The sequence below is a fragment of the Sinocyclocheilus anshuiensis genome, unplaced genomic scaffold (genome assembly GCF_001515605.1).
Source record: "Sinocyclocheilus anshuiensis isolate Anshui unplaced genomic scaffold, SAMN03320099.WGS_v1.1 scaffold447, whole genome shotgun sequence".
NCBI classification, from domain to species: Eukaryota; Metazoa; Chordata; class Actinopteri; order Cypriniformes; family Cyprinidae; genus Sinocyclocheilus; species Sinocyclocheilus anshuiensis.
The window spans coordinates 1,225,567-1,242,696 of NW_015552615.1; the positions used below are offsets into that span (position 1 = coordinate 1,225,567).

At 37.5% G+C, this 17,130-nt stretch overlaps 2 protein-coding genes across 5 annotated transcripts in view; both read right to left on the reverse strand.

Annotated features, from left to right (window-relative positions):
- Positions 1 to 398: 398 nt before the first annotated feature.
- LOC107666136 (transcription factor AP-2 gamma-like) lies at positions 399 to 12,623 on the reverse strand. 4 transcript variants are annotated; one of them, XM_016457301.1, is made up of 7 exons: positions 12,534 to 12,623; positions 7,727 to 8,186; positions 7,592 to 7,643; positions 4,838 to 5,060; positions 3,041 to 3,159; positions 1,915 to 2,056; positions 399 to 1,713 (listed from the first exon to the last, which is right to left on the reverse strand). In XM_016457301.1, the coding sequence occupies exons 1-7, from the start codon at positions 12,560 to 12,562 to the stop codon at positions 1,419 to 1,421; spliced, it is 1,320 nt and encodes a 439-aa protein (XP_016312787.1). In that variant the 5' UTR covers positions 12,563 to 12,623; the 3' UTR covers positions 399 to 1,418. The 4 variants fall into 4 exon arrangements, with proteins under 4 accessions (XP_016312787.1, XP_016312788.1, XP_016312786.1 ...); XM_016457302.1 differs by having other exon boundaries at positions 7,727 to 8,182; positions 12,533 to 12,621; XM_016457300.1 differs by lacking the exon at positions 12,534 to 12,623 and adding an exon at positions 9,467 to 9,783 and having other exon boundaries at positions 7,727 to 8,182.
- Positions 12,624 to 13,114: 491 nt separating this feature from the next.
- LOC107666131 (protein RTF2 homolog) overlaps positions 13,115 to 17,130 on the reverse strand; it is a 30,658-nt gene continuing 26,642 nt past the window's right edge. Inside the window, exons 8-9 of the mRNA XM_016457292.1 lie at positions 16,225 to 16,299; positions 13,115 to 13,955 (exon numbers count right to left, since the gene is read on the reverse strand). Of these exons, the coding sequence (XP_016312778.1) occupies positions 13,756 to 13,955; positions 16,225 to 16,299 (275 nt within the window). The 3' untranslated portion in view covers positions 13,115 to 13,755. The remainder of the gene's footprint in view (positions 13,956 to 16,224; positions 16,300 to 17,130) is intronic.

Below are 17,130 nucleotides of genomic sequence, written 5' to 3' on the forward strand. Positions count from 1 at the left end.
GTTTCACAGTAGAGCATTTAAATATGAAAAGAGCGATGCGGAAACTTCACACACATTACTGTTGTCCTGTCACGCCAATTTGCGAGATAAGCATGGTTATGAAAAGAGGGGAACTGTCTGTTTTGAGCAAATGAGTAACACAAACATTCGAAGAGTAATAAGACAGGTGTTCAATAGGGTGAAACCCCACTCTTCTTTTCAGAGGAAAGCTTTCGTTTGACATGTTTTGTGCAATGATGACCACTACTCTTCTTTCTGTGAGCATTGCTGACATTTATTTTAAAAAGGAATCTTTATACACATGAATTGGCCATGTTCGACATGCCTCACTGGCAGGGCACGCGTGTAGTGAAGTGTACAACTCAACGTCATAAACGGGGAGTCTTGGCAGACGCAAATCAAGAGTGTTGAGTTTTTATTCCTACAGCTTTAAACAAATATTACACATTTCTATAAAGAATATCGATCCCGTAGCCTAACCACTATATGATAAAAAAACAAACCCCTTTATAAAAGCTTAACACATCTTTTTTTAAAAGTGGAACCAAACACCATAATTGTACCAATATTTACAAATCCCATTAAATTACAACATAAATTAGAAAATATTTACATTTGGGGAAAGACAAATGGAACATTTAACTTCTAGTCTGACGTAAAGGCTTCAAAAAGATCATACGAAACCGAACATGCACACACACCCAACCGTATGATATTTGATTTGCTCGTGGTAACTTAATTAAAGGTATTTTTTTATTGTTCTCAGTGGAAATTTAAGCCAAATACATCTTGAGCATTTCTCGTACTGAAGAACCCACTGATCAGTGGATAAAGGGTCGTTTGGAAATCAGGTACACCCATGCACACAAAACAGTCACTCATGCCAACAACACTCCCACAAAGAGAAGAACAATAACACTGCATCCAATGAAGTCAAGCATAGAACAAGTTATAATGTCTCAAACATAATCACATCCTTGGTCCATTGGGAGGTCAGCACCGAGGAGGAGGACACGGAGAAACCAAACTTCCTCCTCCCAGATTGGTAGCGAAAGAAAACGGTTAAAATCCACATCAACTCTTGAAATGGTGTCTTTGGGAAACTCAACAACTTCCTCTTTGCAGTTCCCCTCTGAGACACAACTTCCTGATGACCGTCTGAATCGTCGCTCGATAAAGAACTGTCTCGACTAAGGCTAAACTTTGAAATGTGTTTGTGGAGGAGAAAGTGCTGGAAGACCAAGACGTGAACCAAGAGGGCTTCGAGTTTAAGCTTAATCTTGATGTGGGAAAACAAAGCAGAACCGAAACAGAATCGACAAGTACGACGACGACGAAGAGTCAGGTCTGGAAAAACGTCATTCTGCTACAAAAACGGTTGCTGCGTTCAAATGGTCCGATCGAGTTTGACCTCAGCCTCACTTTCTGTGTTTGTCCATCTTGTCTACTTTGTTGGAGCCATCGGAAGAGGCCTGCAAGGAGTCTCCGGTCGAACTCATGTACATTTTGTCCACCTGCTTGAGTGCCTCGTTGAGGTAGTTTTGCAGCGAGGTCATGGCCGCACAGATGGCCGGAGATCCGAAGCCGTGGGTGATGAGGCTGAAGTGAGTCAGGCAGCTTTGAATCGCTGGCTCGAGAATGGGAGCCGGCCTAGAGTTTCCCAGAGGAGATCGGTCCTGAGTCAGCAAGTCGGTGAACTCCTTACAGATTTGCCTGAAAGATTAGATGACCAGTTAAAGTATTAAACCATAAAGCAGAGATTTCAGAAGCCTGTTCTGCTTAGGTGGAGACACCCTCAGAAGCAGGGGGACTCGTTTCCCAGACTGATGACTGCTTAATGGCTCCATCAAAATGGGCTTGGCCTCCCTAACCTTAATGGGATTGGGATTTATGTGAAATGGGATGGTTACTCACTTGGCTGCCAAGAGCATGGTTTTGCGAGAGTTGATCTCATTGCGTTCCACGTGCGGTCGGCCGAGGTACTCCGCGATGGCCTTGGCGGGAAACTCTGTCTCACAGACGTACCCAAAATCTCTCGCCAGGTGTACGGCCTCACCTGCAGACAGGATCAGATGAGAATCAGGTGACTCACGCAGCATATGACTGCACCGCAAAGATGAGTCACCGTCGGATCCATCGGCTTGGAAATGACTCAAAATGGCATCACGAAAAGAATCATTTCCTCCCTAAACTGAGATGAGTTCAGATGAATAGACTCTCTCTTTTGCGGACGGCGGTGGTCACACTGCATGTCTTTAATGAGCCTTTGTAGCTGAAGGCGTCTAACAGTCCCCTAGAACCAACAGGCTCTTATTGATAGACTAGCACATTATTCACAGTCGTCATCTTTAAGGTCAGTCTCTCCTCTTGGCTAGCGAACATGTGATAACAAGCCCTAATTCAGCTTTGAAGGTCTGTATATAACTACGCCTTCTAGACATGCTCTTGCTTCAGACCCATGCTCCCATTAGTGGTGAGAATGGTGACATTAAAAGAGAAAGCTAAAAGTATTCTGCATCGCTCCTGGTGCTAGTTAACTCGTGATCTTTGCGCTAATGTCTCTGAGACTCATTGGTTAGCTATACGTATGCGAAAAGGTGGACATGAAATGTCAAGAAATTACAGACTGCCAATACTGTACATGAGTAGAGCTAACATAGACGACCTTTGCGTGTGATCGCAAAGTCTTCTGGCTTTGTATCAAACTATCACTAGTTCTCTAGATGTTACACTGGAATTTAGACGCTAGACTAAAAAGTGGCCTGGTAACATGTTGTTGCGGTTCATTTAAACCAATTTAGACCGATTTAATGCAACAAGACTTTTAAAATCGAAACCGATTTCGTCATACACTAAGTGATTTTCTGTCAATTCCGACTGCTTTTCAGCATCTACCATTGATTTTCAGTCTAGAACTTCATGATATCCTCCACAGATTTTGTTGTTGCAATGACTGAAATATGCTAATGTCCTTAGCATTTATGATAGAACTACTTTTACAGTAACAATAGTGGAAAAGTGACTGACATAAGGCGCTTACCTTCCACCAGAGCAGTTAATAAGGTGACGTTAGCAGCCTTTCTGCGACCCGCCGGCAAGTTCAGTCCAATTTTATCCAGTTTTTCCCTCAAGGATCGGCCGCCGTTCTTTGACTTTGCCCTTTATAATAAAATTAACAGCGAGCGTCATTAGTGACTTTTTGCTAAACCTGCCAATGCTAGGTTAGAAACGGTTGCTTGCCATCAGTCATATTATCAGCTTTTTTACATGTTTCCTAGAAAACCCAGATGGACATGCAGTGTTTTTTTTCTCCACTTTTCCAAATCTTTAAACATTTAGCATGAGCACATTTTCAGAAAATTGCACTTTTTACTGAAATCTCCGGTTAATTCCAACAACATGTTCTGAACAAGCAGCAGTAACCGGGAGAGCAGAGCTTAGCGAAGGCTTAATTATTGCAGGTGAAACACGTGGATTTTATTTGTTTTGTTTGTGTTATACGACTAAGAGGCCAATATGGAAAGAGGTTTTGGGCCCAGATTCACATTGATAAACAGGCTCATGAAATAAAATGATGTCACAGCTCAAGTGTTTAAAATGCATCGCAACAAAAACGCATACAAGCGCAGACAAAATCCCCACTTGCTGTTTGGGCCTCTGTGATATGCATGACTAGAGTTGTGGCCTGGCATCACCCTTCACATGTGGGGTAAGGGATTGTTAGCAGGAGGCATGAGTAAGTGCCCCCTTTTTCCGACCGACACCTCCCCCTCCCAGCGCTTGTGCTATATGACCTACTTAACGAATATCAGTGCGTTTGCGTCAGACACATGGGAACAGAAAAATATTCCCACTAATAAGAGGCAATGAGATTAGACTGCGTGTTTGATGACATCATTCCCCCCAACACTGCACATGTTGGCATATGGGTCAAAGGGTCAAATTAATATCAGCATCCTCTCATCAATACGCACACAAATGGAGCTTGATGGAACCAAACATGAACCTGCATAGACTGATAAACACACACATTTAACTCTTTGTTTCCATTGATTGGTAAATGCATGAGAGGGAATCTCACAAAAACATTAGAGTTTCATTTCAACCCAAAATCAAGAGACAAAATATAAGAAATTACATCTTTGCTGAAATAAAAAGATTTCAGAAATTTGCATGACAGTTAAGCACATTTTTCCATCAATGTATACTTTTGAGAGTTTTACCATTTTAGATATTCTCAAATGTAATTCTTATAAGGTTTGTTCACTTGCACAGACAATTTTTTCAGTGTACTACAGTCAAATTATTTTTGATTAAAATCAGCATAACTTAAAAGTAACTCTTAGACTATCATATATAAATATTTAATGATTTTCTTCATATATATTACATTTTTTATGTTTAATTTATACATTATTTTTGTACATAATGGTAATGGAAATTTGTGGTGAAAATGTGTGTAACTTATGAAAATTATGCCACATTAGTATTTTTCAATGATATTTAAAATAGGCTTTACATTTGGGGTGAAATATGACCTGGGCATGTTGTTGAGTTTCATGATATTCATCCACCAACCTTTTTTATTTGCTCAAGTCTTACATGTAAATATAGTACACGGTTTTTTTTTTCTTTTTTTGAAGTTAGAAGAATAACGATTATTGGAGTATGTTTTACAAGAAAACACGATTCCAGGTATTCTACTTTGTAACTGTTTGTGAAATGTACTAGCAACTTCTGAGTGAACATTTTTTGTACAGTACATCATTTTTTTTTCAGTGCATTTATATTTCCATTTTAACATATTTCCAAATATGAATGTGCAATAGCGGCTCACCTGCGTAATACTCCTCCGAGCAGGGAAGCGTTAAGACACTCCGGTGGGGACAAGCGTCTCTGAACTTCTGCAACAGTTACTTTGTACTTGGAAGTGGAGCTGAGAAGAGAGAGTCGACCAGGTACTGAACAGAAGACCTCAGTGGGATTTGACACCATTCCCAGCAGATGCTCTTTCTGAAAGGGAATCCCAAACGGGCTTCCCTTCGGCAGGGACACCGGACCTGGAGATGAGAAATATATCGGTCAACCAAACAGCTCCAGAAATACAGGAGAGAAAGAAACAAACAGGAGCTTCTTAAGTAAAACAGTCTGTTGTTTCAACACAATTGAGCACCAACTTTGTCTCAGATGTTTCACTGAAAATACTTTAGGATATATAAAAATAGAGACAAATGATATTCATTACCACTACATAGCTATAAAAATATAACAGCTCAGATTATTTGATCTTGGGAGAATTTGATGAGAAATGTTTGAGTTAAGAAAGCTCCGGTTTTGATTGCACGCTATTTTTTTTTAAACAAGGAAGTTGAACTGAGTGTAATTAGAAATCACAAGGTTTACCTTCACCATTTTGTTTAGAAAAAGAGTGAATATTTTCAGATGCATTTGCGAAGTAGAAGCTGAAGCTGGTATAGATGAAGATGGAATAAATTCAAGCCAAACATGTGACAAATTTTGATATGAACCAGAATTGGACAGAGCAGTCATCCATGCTATAATCATGTCAACTAAAATATTGGCATAGACATTAATTCAGCAAGTCACTTTGGTGACTAGAAAGAAAATCTAAATTACTGACTGACTAAAATAAATGCCAGAATCTGTCAGTCAACTCCTGACCACAACATATAGACAGACGCTGCAGGATTATACATGAAATGGTAAAGACCACCAAACAATCTCAAAAATATAGACTCTGAAATTGATTTTTTGCTGTGAAAACATGTTGCATGTGATCTTTAATGCATCTTCAACTCTCTTCCTTATCATTTTTTATTTGAAAGCTTTAAATCACAAAAAAAGAGCAAAACTAAAGGTAATTAATAAGTGGTTCTGATATATGCTTATTATAAAAATGCAACTAAATATATTATCATGCATAGTTATCACCGCAAAATAAATAGGAATATCAACATTTAAAAGGTTGGAGAAATGCTTTTTTTTTTCTCAACTCAATTAAACTCATGCATTTGTAACTTGGCAGAAGCTATCAAATTAAACAGATAGCAAAATGCATGCATTCAACCTCAAAACCATGAACAAAACCAAACAAAATATAAGAAGGTTACTAAATTGCTTTAAACAAACACTGTAATGCTACTCCGTTGCAAATGTAAAGACATTCTTGTTTACTTTTGCATGCTACACAGTTTTAGTGTTGAATAGGGTTGATGTAACTGAAGTGTCCTAAAGCAAAACCTGTTGAGAACCACTGATACAAACCATTCATTTCAGCAGCTAGTGATCGCACAATACAAACAGACGTTCAAAACTGTCTTTCGGTTTTGCTTATTTAAGACGATTTCGTGTCACAGCATAGGACTGAACAAAATACCCATGCATGTTTAAAAGCAGCCACACCCCAACTACAGTTGATTCTTGTCTCCTTGTGCGTGTTTGTGTTTGTGTTTGTGTGTAGCGGGGCAGAATTGCGTTCTGACAGTCCTGTTTCAAAAGACTAAAAAACAGGCCTAGGCCTCCTCTCTCTGAGCAAACACACCATTTTAAGGATTGCCCAACATCTACAACTTTGGCTAGTCTGCCATTTTGAGAGGAATCCTTTCTTTGGCTTTCCATTCATGCTGAAAGAGTGACAGAATGCTCCGCGGATCAATGCCAGATTAGTTAAATGGACCACATGACCAAAAGGATTAGCGATATATGTATGAACCAGCACCACCTCAACTCCGCCCACCTAAACCGTTGGCTCGGACAAGCCGAAATCTGGAGCCTCACTTTGTTTTTTCCACATAAACAGCAAAGGTGCAGGATTTTAGTCTTTAACATGGATTAAGCAGATCAATTCCTTCTAAAGATCTGGATAGCAATATAAAATTATTAACACAAGTTGCATTAAGTTTAATGCAAAATGATTCAGCTTGAAAGAATCATGATACATTATAGTTCTAGAACACGATCTTATTTTATTCAAAACATGCTTCCCAAAATTATAGAAGGTTAATTAAATTTGAAAAGTCCTGAAATGCTAAATTTCATATAAAATTGTTTTAAATAGGCCTAGCATTTTGTGATCCTTACACTTCATAATTATTATGCATAATGAGCTCATATTATTTGAGAGACTACATGGCATTTTTCTACCTTCGTTTGTCACGCCACAGGAACATTTAATGTAAAAGGTGATTAACAAACAAATTAGACAGTTGAATTTATTTTTATTTTTTTTTACAAAAAAAACAGCTCAAATCATAGATTGAACAGTTTTACAACAAAAAAAAATGCTCTTTCTACTCATGTTTTTCAGTCAACTTTCCCACTGTTTTTGACCAGTTCAATATTACTATGAAATAATATTATGTTTTCATTTTGGTTATTATTAAATATATTACACAAAATAAATATATATTTAATAATGCTACTGTACTGTAAAATTAAAAGAGTAATACAATATTTTTTATTTATTTTAATGCAAAATTACAAGACTCATATTCACATCTTTCCCATTTTAATTTGAACCTAAAAACGACCTGAAAATAAATTCATGTTAGAAAATAGAAATGCAACCAACCTTTTTTGATGACTGTATGATCAGGAATTACAATACTGTGATCACCTTCTTGCTGCAAGAAAGAACCAGGAAATGCATCACTATCCACGTAATCCCAAATAAATAATTATGAAATCATTAATCACATCAACTCACCTGAACATCATCCAATCCGTGGCCTATATCGTGCAAACCGATGTTATCACCTAAGGAATCGATTCCATGGATGTGTGGAGGCAGAAGCTCCGGTCTCCTAAAACCGTCCCGCCGCATCCCGGACGAGCCCCCTTCCAGGCCCAGAAGGGGACTGGCGAGTCCGCCCCGGCCGTGGGACCCGATGGCCTCTTGACCATGCCGTCCGGGCCATGACTGTTGCTGATTAGATGCTGCAGACTGGTGTATTGAGCTGATGTTAAACGGGTCGCCCAGGTGGGAGTACGGGTCGCTGGGTTGGGTGTACGGCAGAGGCTGGTAAGGGGGAGGGAAGTACGGCGGCTGGAAGTCTGAGCTGGCGGTGTGCGAGAGGGACGGTGGCGGGCTGTAGAGGTGCTGGCTCACCGCGGGAATGTGAGGTATACGGGGGTTTCCATTGCTGCTAACAGCATGTCTTTCCTGCGTTCATTTGATTTTTGCCACATTCTGATCACATGAATACAAATGCATAAGTATAATGCTTAAATTTGGAGAACAAGCGATTACTATTTGAGTTAAATAAAAAAAAAATAATTCAAATCTAAATGGAAAAATCCTTTTTTTCCTGAACATGGCACAATTCTCACAGATAGTTAACAAATCATAAACATTTTCATGCAAATTAAAAACTGAACTTTGCATGTTCTTTAGTTTATCATGCAAAATGTAATGCAAGCTCAAAAACCTTAGAATAAAAGTAAAAACTTTAAGCTGTTGGCTTAAAGATATGTTTCTACCCGATTAAACCACTTTTGTTCATTTAACTCTATGTATTCAGTCACATCGAACGCATTTGGCCTGTTAATTTAGATGTTATCACATGCAACGCATATGTAAGGTTACCAAACCAAACATTTTTACAAAGTCATTTGTTCTCTTTTTAATTCAGCATCAGCTGCTCGTCTTTTGAGTCGGTGTTCAGCTCTCGAGTGGACTGTATAGTGTGCATTCATGACTTCTATTGTCTGGCAAAGTTGCTTGGATAGTTACTGTCACCAGAGACACATGAATGACAATGAGCGACGGGCCATTTCTAGACAGCTTAACTGAGACCACATGAATTACACTTGAGAGTTTTCTCTCATATTCATACTGAAACCCGATATTTGAAACAAGCGTGCTTGCGCTAGTGGAGAATACTGCGCCTAAAAACAAATTCACTTTTTTTCGGAATCATATTGTAAAGATTCAGTCGATATGCAATAATTGCGTCTTGAATTAAATTGCATTAATACTTTTATTATTATTGCCATTACTGTCTATTATTATTTTATTATACTTAGCTACTTATTCCGGCTGAACTAATTTGCAACAATACATATTATTATACATATATATTTTAGCAAATTCTTATGAAAATACTATACCAAGTAAGAAAAATATTTTTCACGACTATTATTTAAACGAACGCATTTTGGTCAGCACGTACAGTTCTGTTTATTTGCGCAAGATCAAATTTAAAATATTTAATTACAAAAAAAGAAAATGGCTTATAGGTATATTTCTTAGGCTACAATAAGAATGAAACATTGTAGTACCTAGTTAACTTCGCAGAACTCACTTTGCATATTATTTGGGAAAAGAACAATGCCGAATTTCCATATTTTAAATTATAAACAGACAACGAATGTGTTTCATTCTCCAATAAAATCTGCCTCTCAACCAGATGTCTGCACATGAAAACGCCTGGTTTCTTCTTCTTACCTCGCAGTCATCTTCATACTTCACGTTATCTGCTAGTTTCCACAGCATGTTGTCTTTGCCGCGCGTGATCTCAGACGTGTGTATCTGTGCTGGTGTTTGTTTGCGGTCTCGAATATAATCCAGAGAGTCCGGCGCGCGCCGCGCAGAAGTGAAGCATCAACTCAGTGTTGAAGGAGGAGAAACTCATGCAGCTCGCGACGCAAACTTCTTGCGCGAAACGAACTGGAGGGCTCCGGTCCAAACAGACGCACTGAACAGAAGCACTCGACTCCCTCTGATGGACAACAGAGCGGCTCAGGCTCGACTCTCTGACTCGTTTTGGACTCTCGCTACTATATTTGCATGAGTCAGCGGTGGGCGGTAACCTACTGCGAGCTGGCTACGTCAGAGCGAAGAACCTGCTGCTGATTGGCTACTGTCAGAACGACGGACCAATCGCGGAACTGCCCGTCTGTTCAGAGGAAAAATTGCGATGATTTGCCATTTACTGAAACAAACTCTACAAACAAAGAATGGTAAAATGTTTTTATTCAAATCAAATGTCATTTACGCGATTATAATTAGTCAGAATGATAGATAGATGGAACGTTAGAACGATAGATAGATAGATAGATAGATAGATAGATAGATATCTATAGATAGATAGATAGATAGATATCTATAGATAGATAGATATCTATAGATAGATAGATAGATAGATAGATAGATAGGTGTTAATTGGAGTGCAAAACCTGGACAAACTAAAAGATATTTGACATTTTTCCCTAAATGTTTATGCTGATTAGATACTTTGCAATGAAAACAGACGCAGTAAATTAGGGTGAAAAAAAGCAAAGTAATAATAATAATAATAATAAAATAAAGAAAGAAATAAAAACGTTTTCACTAATGATTTTAGACTTTACAGATCAACTGAATGTTTTATATAATTGTGTATTTTTTTTACGTTTGTGCTTAAAATTAAATTAAAATGGAATATATTAAAATACTACTACTACTACTACTAATAATAATAATAATGAATGCAAAGTAGGCTATTTTAAAGTGGAAAATGTTTGCATTAGAGATATGAACATTCGTAAACAAAAAGATAGCAAGAGAAAAAAAAGAGGAAAGAAAGACTTACTCCCGGTTTAGACTCGCCTGTGTGTTAATGCAGGAGAATGAAATGTATTTGTGGGTCAAAGCGCCTGCGGCTCGAGCTGGACTGTGACAAATGAAGCGCACGAGCGAGTTAAGATTCCTTTGTAATCTGAATGAAGTTACTGTCAGATACTTTCACACACGCAGACTCTACTGTAACCCCGAGGGAGAAACATCTGCTTATGTAACCTGCTGAAATCGCAAGCTAAACATCCACTCAGGCAATAATAAAATGCACGAATGCCAGTTGTCGTAAGACAATAATTATTATTTACCTATAGGCCTAACCTGAAGACACTGTATTCTCGTTTTGCGTCGTTTGTGCAAAACGGATTCAGAATGATTTAATAAGTGACTGATGAATCATCAGTGTGAGATAGCTATTAATTGTAAGCAGAGACTGTCATTCACCGTAGCGTTTTATTTCAGATCAAAACTCATCGTCTGAAATTAGTGAACGGAATCAGCAAATAAGCATATAGTAGGATGTAATAATTTATTGGATTTGTCTCAAAAATATTAAATAAGTTAGTAAAAAATCGTAATAATTAGACGGATTATTTGGTTTCGTTAAAAATAAATACAAAAATAACTGAGGCGCATTTCAAGTTAACAATCCGTGATCATCCAGGCCCAAGATGCGCTAACACGCGAAGGCCTACAAGGTATTGAAAAATACCATTTAAAATATAATACACATGCTGTTTCATTATTTATTTAATAACACATAGGCCAACAATAGTGTGTGTTATGTGTGTGTTTTTTATTAGTGTTACTGAAAACCGGAGATTGCTGTAACTCTCTTTGCTTTGAAGTCTGTAGCTCAAAGTTTTTCCCTCATACCTTTATATATTTTCCCATTTATCTGATACAAATGTAAGTAATTTTGAAATATACAACTTACTCTAAAACTGTGTAAATGAATGCCAAAAAAGCGCTGTTGTTACAACCTAAAAGTAGCCTAACAGAATGCAGGTTGTAACAAAAAAAATAAAAATAAATAAATAAAAATAAGAAAAGGGATTTTAAATTTTGTACATGAATTGTTTTATTAAACTGACTTCAGAATTATTGGTAAATGACCAATTTAACCCCGACCGCATTTAATTTTAAGCAATGCAATTAATAAAAACGCACGGAAATATATTATTATAAAAGATCAAACAGTTGCATAATACAGTAACAGGCTAACAATCAAAAATGTGTTTGCGTGTATGTTTGCTAGCTAAACAAAACGTGTAGCCAACACACAAACACTAGTACCCATCATCGTCTGCTCAAACATGACATTTTTAGCTTTTTTCCTTTTAGGTGGAAGTAGAATAAATCTAATTTAAGAAGAGAATCTGCTAAATCAGATGCACGGTTTGATGCACAAATCAAATAATAACCAAGGAGTTACATTTTGCTGTTTTTTTTTTTTTACTATTTATTTAGCCTGTAAATGCTATATGATTTTTACAGAGACGTATGACCTCACGTGGTGCTCACGTATGATTTCAGTAGCTCTTTTTAATTGGTTAATTTGCTGGGTGTTAAAATACTCCCAACAATTCTGTTCTCGTGCTGTAAATTTGACAGCGATAAAGCGCGTTTTTTCCTTCAAAAAGGCGTCTGCTAAATTCATTAAATCGAATAAAAATGCTAAGTCCTGCTGTTAAATGTTCAGACAGGTGTTAAGTGTCACACCCGAAGAAATAAAGGCACCGCAATTTGGCAATTATTTGTTATTGTTTTATTATTACTATTATTGTTAATAGCTGTTGTTGTTGTTATTACCCTGCTTCCTTTAGGCTGTACATTCTGCAAACGCAAGCAAAAGTTCAGGCACCAGTTTACACGAATTTAAACCTTTTGCTATACAAACGAATTTAACCAAATGTAGGTCTATCGGAAATGGACAAATGTCAAATGGAAACGTACCCGCCAGTCCAGCCTCTCCAGCAGCGACATCTGCTTCAGCTGTTCGGTTCCGCTGTGAAGCAGCGAATGCTCTCATCAGCCGCGCTCGCGCCGCTCATACACCTGGATGCGCAGGGCACGCAGCGCGCATGCGCAGACTCTCAGAACACCTGAACGGGGGCCGCAGCATTCCGATCGATGAGGGTGATTAGTCATCGCTCCAGCTCTGTGGAGCAGCACACTATTGCACAACGGCGCTTTAATTAAAGAAACGTCCACAGTAATTAAAAATCAAGACAAGTCAAGACGATCTAAAGAATTCACACAATTAGCCTACCTGATATATATTACATGAAAACCTTTAAAGAAAGTGTTGGAGATTTAATTTCGCCTGCAAGACATTCTTATATAATTTTAAAGTTTTTAAGTAAAATAATTACGCTTAACAAGGAACAGCTTCCTTAGCTGACATTGCATGTTCCACAGAATAAAATTCTGCTCCCGTGAGTAGCCTAATACAATTCATTTTTAAGTTTGACATTCCAAGCATGCTATTTTTCAAGCTTTCTCACGCACACAGGAATTAAGACACATACCTGAAAATGTAGAGTCTGGATTTTATTTATGCACCTGTCAGATGAACAAACCATTACATTATGGGGAACTGCAAAAAGCCAAAAAATAGACAACTACATCAGATCTCCTTCTGTTTGACTGCGGCAGCGCTTATTCTTAGACATGTACTGCCACCCTGTGGTCAAAAGCAGTATTGCAACAGCGCATGATTTCTCCAAGATCGGACCTTTATTGTGTTCACACATAATGCATGTTTAAAAGTACAATACATAACTACTGTAACTAGTAGGTTATTTCTGTGATACCGTAACAAGAAACGCTCAAGCGCTTCAAGGACACGTATTTATGCTCCTGAGTAGGAAAACAAAGGTATCTGCCTTTAAGTTTGTTTTTACTGCAATACATTTCATGTTTAAACCTAAATAAAGTGGTTTAAAACAAGATGCTGCTGCAAAGCACAATCCAGTCAAAAAATGTTAATGGAAAAGACATTTAACACTCAAGCCAACATGGGTTTACTGAAAATAAACAAAATTAAGATAATCTTATAAAGGTAAATAAAATGCAGTGGTGAAAAAGAGAAATCTGCTAAAAACAATCCACCAGTCAGAATGTTGCTCCTACAAAGCCTGACCACTAGAGAGCGAGCTTCACTAAGAAGAACACACTCAAAAGTGGTAAGGCGTGTGTGTGACCCAGTTGGACATCTGGTCTTTGGTACGTTTGGCAGAGCTGTGGGAGGTGAAGAGTGACTTGTAGGCCTCAGATTTGTCCTTCATGTCCTGGATCGATCTCTTACTGCCAGCGACGGGTCCCGCGGGGGCCTCTAACATCTTAGAGCACTCGCCGGATGTGGACGGTCCCGGAGCTGAGTGGGAAAAAGACAAGCACAGCTTGAGTGATTGAACCATCAGATGGGGAAGTCGTGGCCTAATGGTTAGAGAGTCGGACTCGTAACCCAAAAGTTGTGGGTTCGAGTCTCGTACCATCAGGGATTGTAGGTGGGGGGAGTGAATGTACAGCGCTCTCTCCCACCTTCAATACCACGACTGAGGTGCCCTTGAGCAAGGCACCGAACCCCCAACTGCTCCCCGGGCGCCGCAGCAAAAAATGGCTGCCCACTGCTCCAGGTGTGTGTTCACGGTATGTGTGTGTGTTCACTGCTGTGTGTGTGCACTTAGGATGGGATAAATGCAGAGCACTAATTCCGAGTATGGGTCACCATACTTGGCCACATGTCACTTCACTTTTTAAAGATGCATGACTTCTCCTGGGGTTAACTAATCTTTAACATCCATTCTTAAAGGAATAGTTCAACCAAAAATTAAAATTTGCTGAAAATTGATGAAAATGGTTTGTTTCTTTATTGGAACAAATTTGGAGAAATGTAGCATTGCATCACTTGCTCACCAGTTCAAACCATTACTTCCAGCTTTAATACTCCATCCATAATATTGCTTTTTCTGAATTTTGTATTTATTTTTTGCTGAAGAAGTTGTCTGGTCTGAATCTGCACAGATCAAGCACCGTTTACAAGCCAAAACATTCCAAAACCAATATCTTGATGGAAGGACAACAGAAGATGGACTTCTTCACTGGAGGAAGCATCATTATGGATTATGGACTCATATTTTCACCAGAAGCAAACACAAACATTCAGCTTTTGGTTTCTCAAGACATTAACTGATGGACTGGAGTGGTGTGGATTAGTTGTGTATTATTGTGATGTTTTTATCAGCTGTTTGGACTCTCATTCTGACGGCACCCATTCACTGCAGATCATCCTTTGGTGAGCAAGTGATGCAGTGCTACACTTCTCCAAATCTGTTTCCATGAACAAACAAACTCTTGGGAGGCCTGAGGGTGAGCATTATTCATAATTCTGCATGACTGTCCTCATTGCACAATTATATTCTTATTTTAAAGTCTTTCTAGATTAGTCTCTAAACCTACTGTGCACATACAGGCTGAATGTCCCTAAGTGACATGACCACTTCATTTGTATAGTAGGGATAAATCATTTGTTTGTTAATATCCCATGTGGCTTGCACAGATTCAATGAGGACACCACACTTTGAGAAAATGATGGCTAGTAAGATGTTTTGTGTTATTATAGGCTATTTTTCATGCTGATATTAGTATTGATATCGAGAGGGTCATTGAGGACTTATACTTTAATATTTGTATGATGTGCACTTAAATGCCTATTATTAAATGTAAATGTACTACCATTCAAAAGTTTAGGATGATTTTTTTCCCAGCAAGGATGCATTAAATTGATCAAAACAGACAGTAAAGACATTTATACTGTTACAATAAATTTCAAATAAATTCTGTTCTTCAAAGAATCCTGAAAAAAAAAATGATCACAGCTTCCACAAAAACATGAAGCAGCACAGCGGTTTTCAACATTGATGATAATCAGAAATGTTTCTTGAGCAGCAAATCAGCATATTAGAATGATTTCTGAAGGATCATGTGACACTGAAAATTCAGCTTTGATCACAGCAATCAATTACATTTTACAATATATACACATAGAAAAGTTATTTTAAATTGTAATGATGTTTCACAATATTCACGGTTTTACTATATTTTTGACCTTGGTCACAAGAGACTTCTTTTAAAAACATGTTTAAAAAATCTTACTGAGCCCAATTTTTTTAACAGTAGTATACATAATTATTTTAATATACATCATATACTCCAGCAAAAAGTCAATTAAATGAAATTAAATAAAAACCTTTCATTCACTGCTAACATTAAAGCCTGTGCTGGAGTTCTACAACATAACATGAGTTCACTTCCTCTGCTGCCATCTACTGTCAAGATGAATATAACGAATGCATACTAACATAAACTGCTTTCAGCATACTGCATAGTATGTATACTACCTACTACGCAAAAAACACTATGGTAACCAGTATGCAGTGATAACTGTTTCACATGACCTGACCATGTTGCATAATATCAGGAATTAATGCAGCAACATATTTCTTTTGAAGTTGAAATGCATCACATCTAGACTCCACATTTGTGAAACCAACCCTGATATGAATGTGCTTTCAAAAACATTTACACATATTTCCATTTCACATGTAAATCTAGCCCTTCTGTACTCTGGCATGCTGGGATACCTGAATCACTGCAGCTTCCACTGCTGCCTTCTCCATTCAGTGATGTAGATTTAGTCTCCGAGGTGTCACAGCTTCCTGCCATCACAAGAGAAAAAAAAACAATATTTAGTAGTTGTACTAGTTTAATAAAGTACTACAATTAGTTGTTCAACCATTATTGGGAAGTTCAAACCAGTGCTATTTTAGTATCACTGAGATATTACAGTTTTTATTAATATGTTAAATTAGTTTTTTTTTTCTTTTCTTTTTTTTCTTCAAGTTTTTAATGTCTATATAGTTTGTATAAATATTATATATTATTAATAATAATAAATAAATCAATAAATATTTGTGAAGTCCCACTGTGAAATGTTATACTCAAGCTAAATGTAAAACTATCATACACAGCATTTCAATTAGCAGCTCATATTAAATGTAAAAAAAAAATATATGTATTTGCCACAACGCATGACAGAAAACAACATACAACACATATTTTCATCCCTGAAACCACAGAATGATCTCATCTTAAATGAAATGACAAAAGCTTATTGGCAATCCGGATCATATCATGTAAAGTTTAACAGCTCATTAGTTAATGTACAATCAAATAGCAAACATGAAGCATGGCACATTTATGAAGTGCAGTAAATGAAGCCAGTGTGGTTTCCCCATTCCAGTAGAGCAAACAAAGATGTTTTAAATTTTGATATCTGGCTCTCTTTAGAGGAACATGTATAAAGGTGGTGTGCTACTTCAAATACACCAAAAATCCAGAATATGTCTTATTTTTCTTTAAATGTGACCCTGGACCACAAAACCAGTCATAATGGTAATTTTTTTTGTAATTGAGATTTATACATCTGAAAGCTAAATAAATAAGCTTTCCATTGATGTATGGTTTGTTAGGATAGGACAATATTTGGC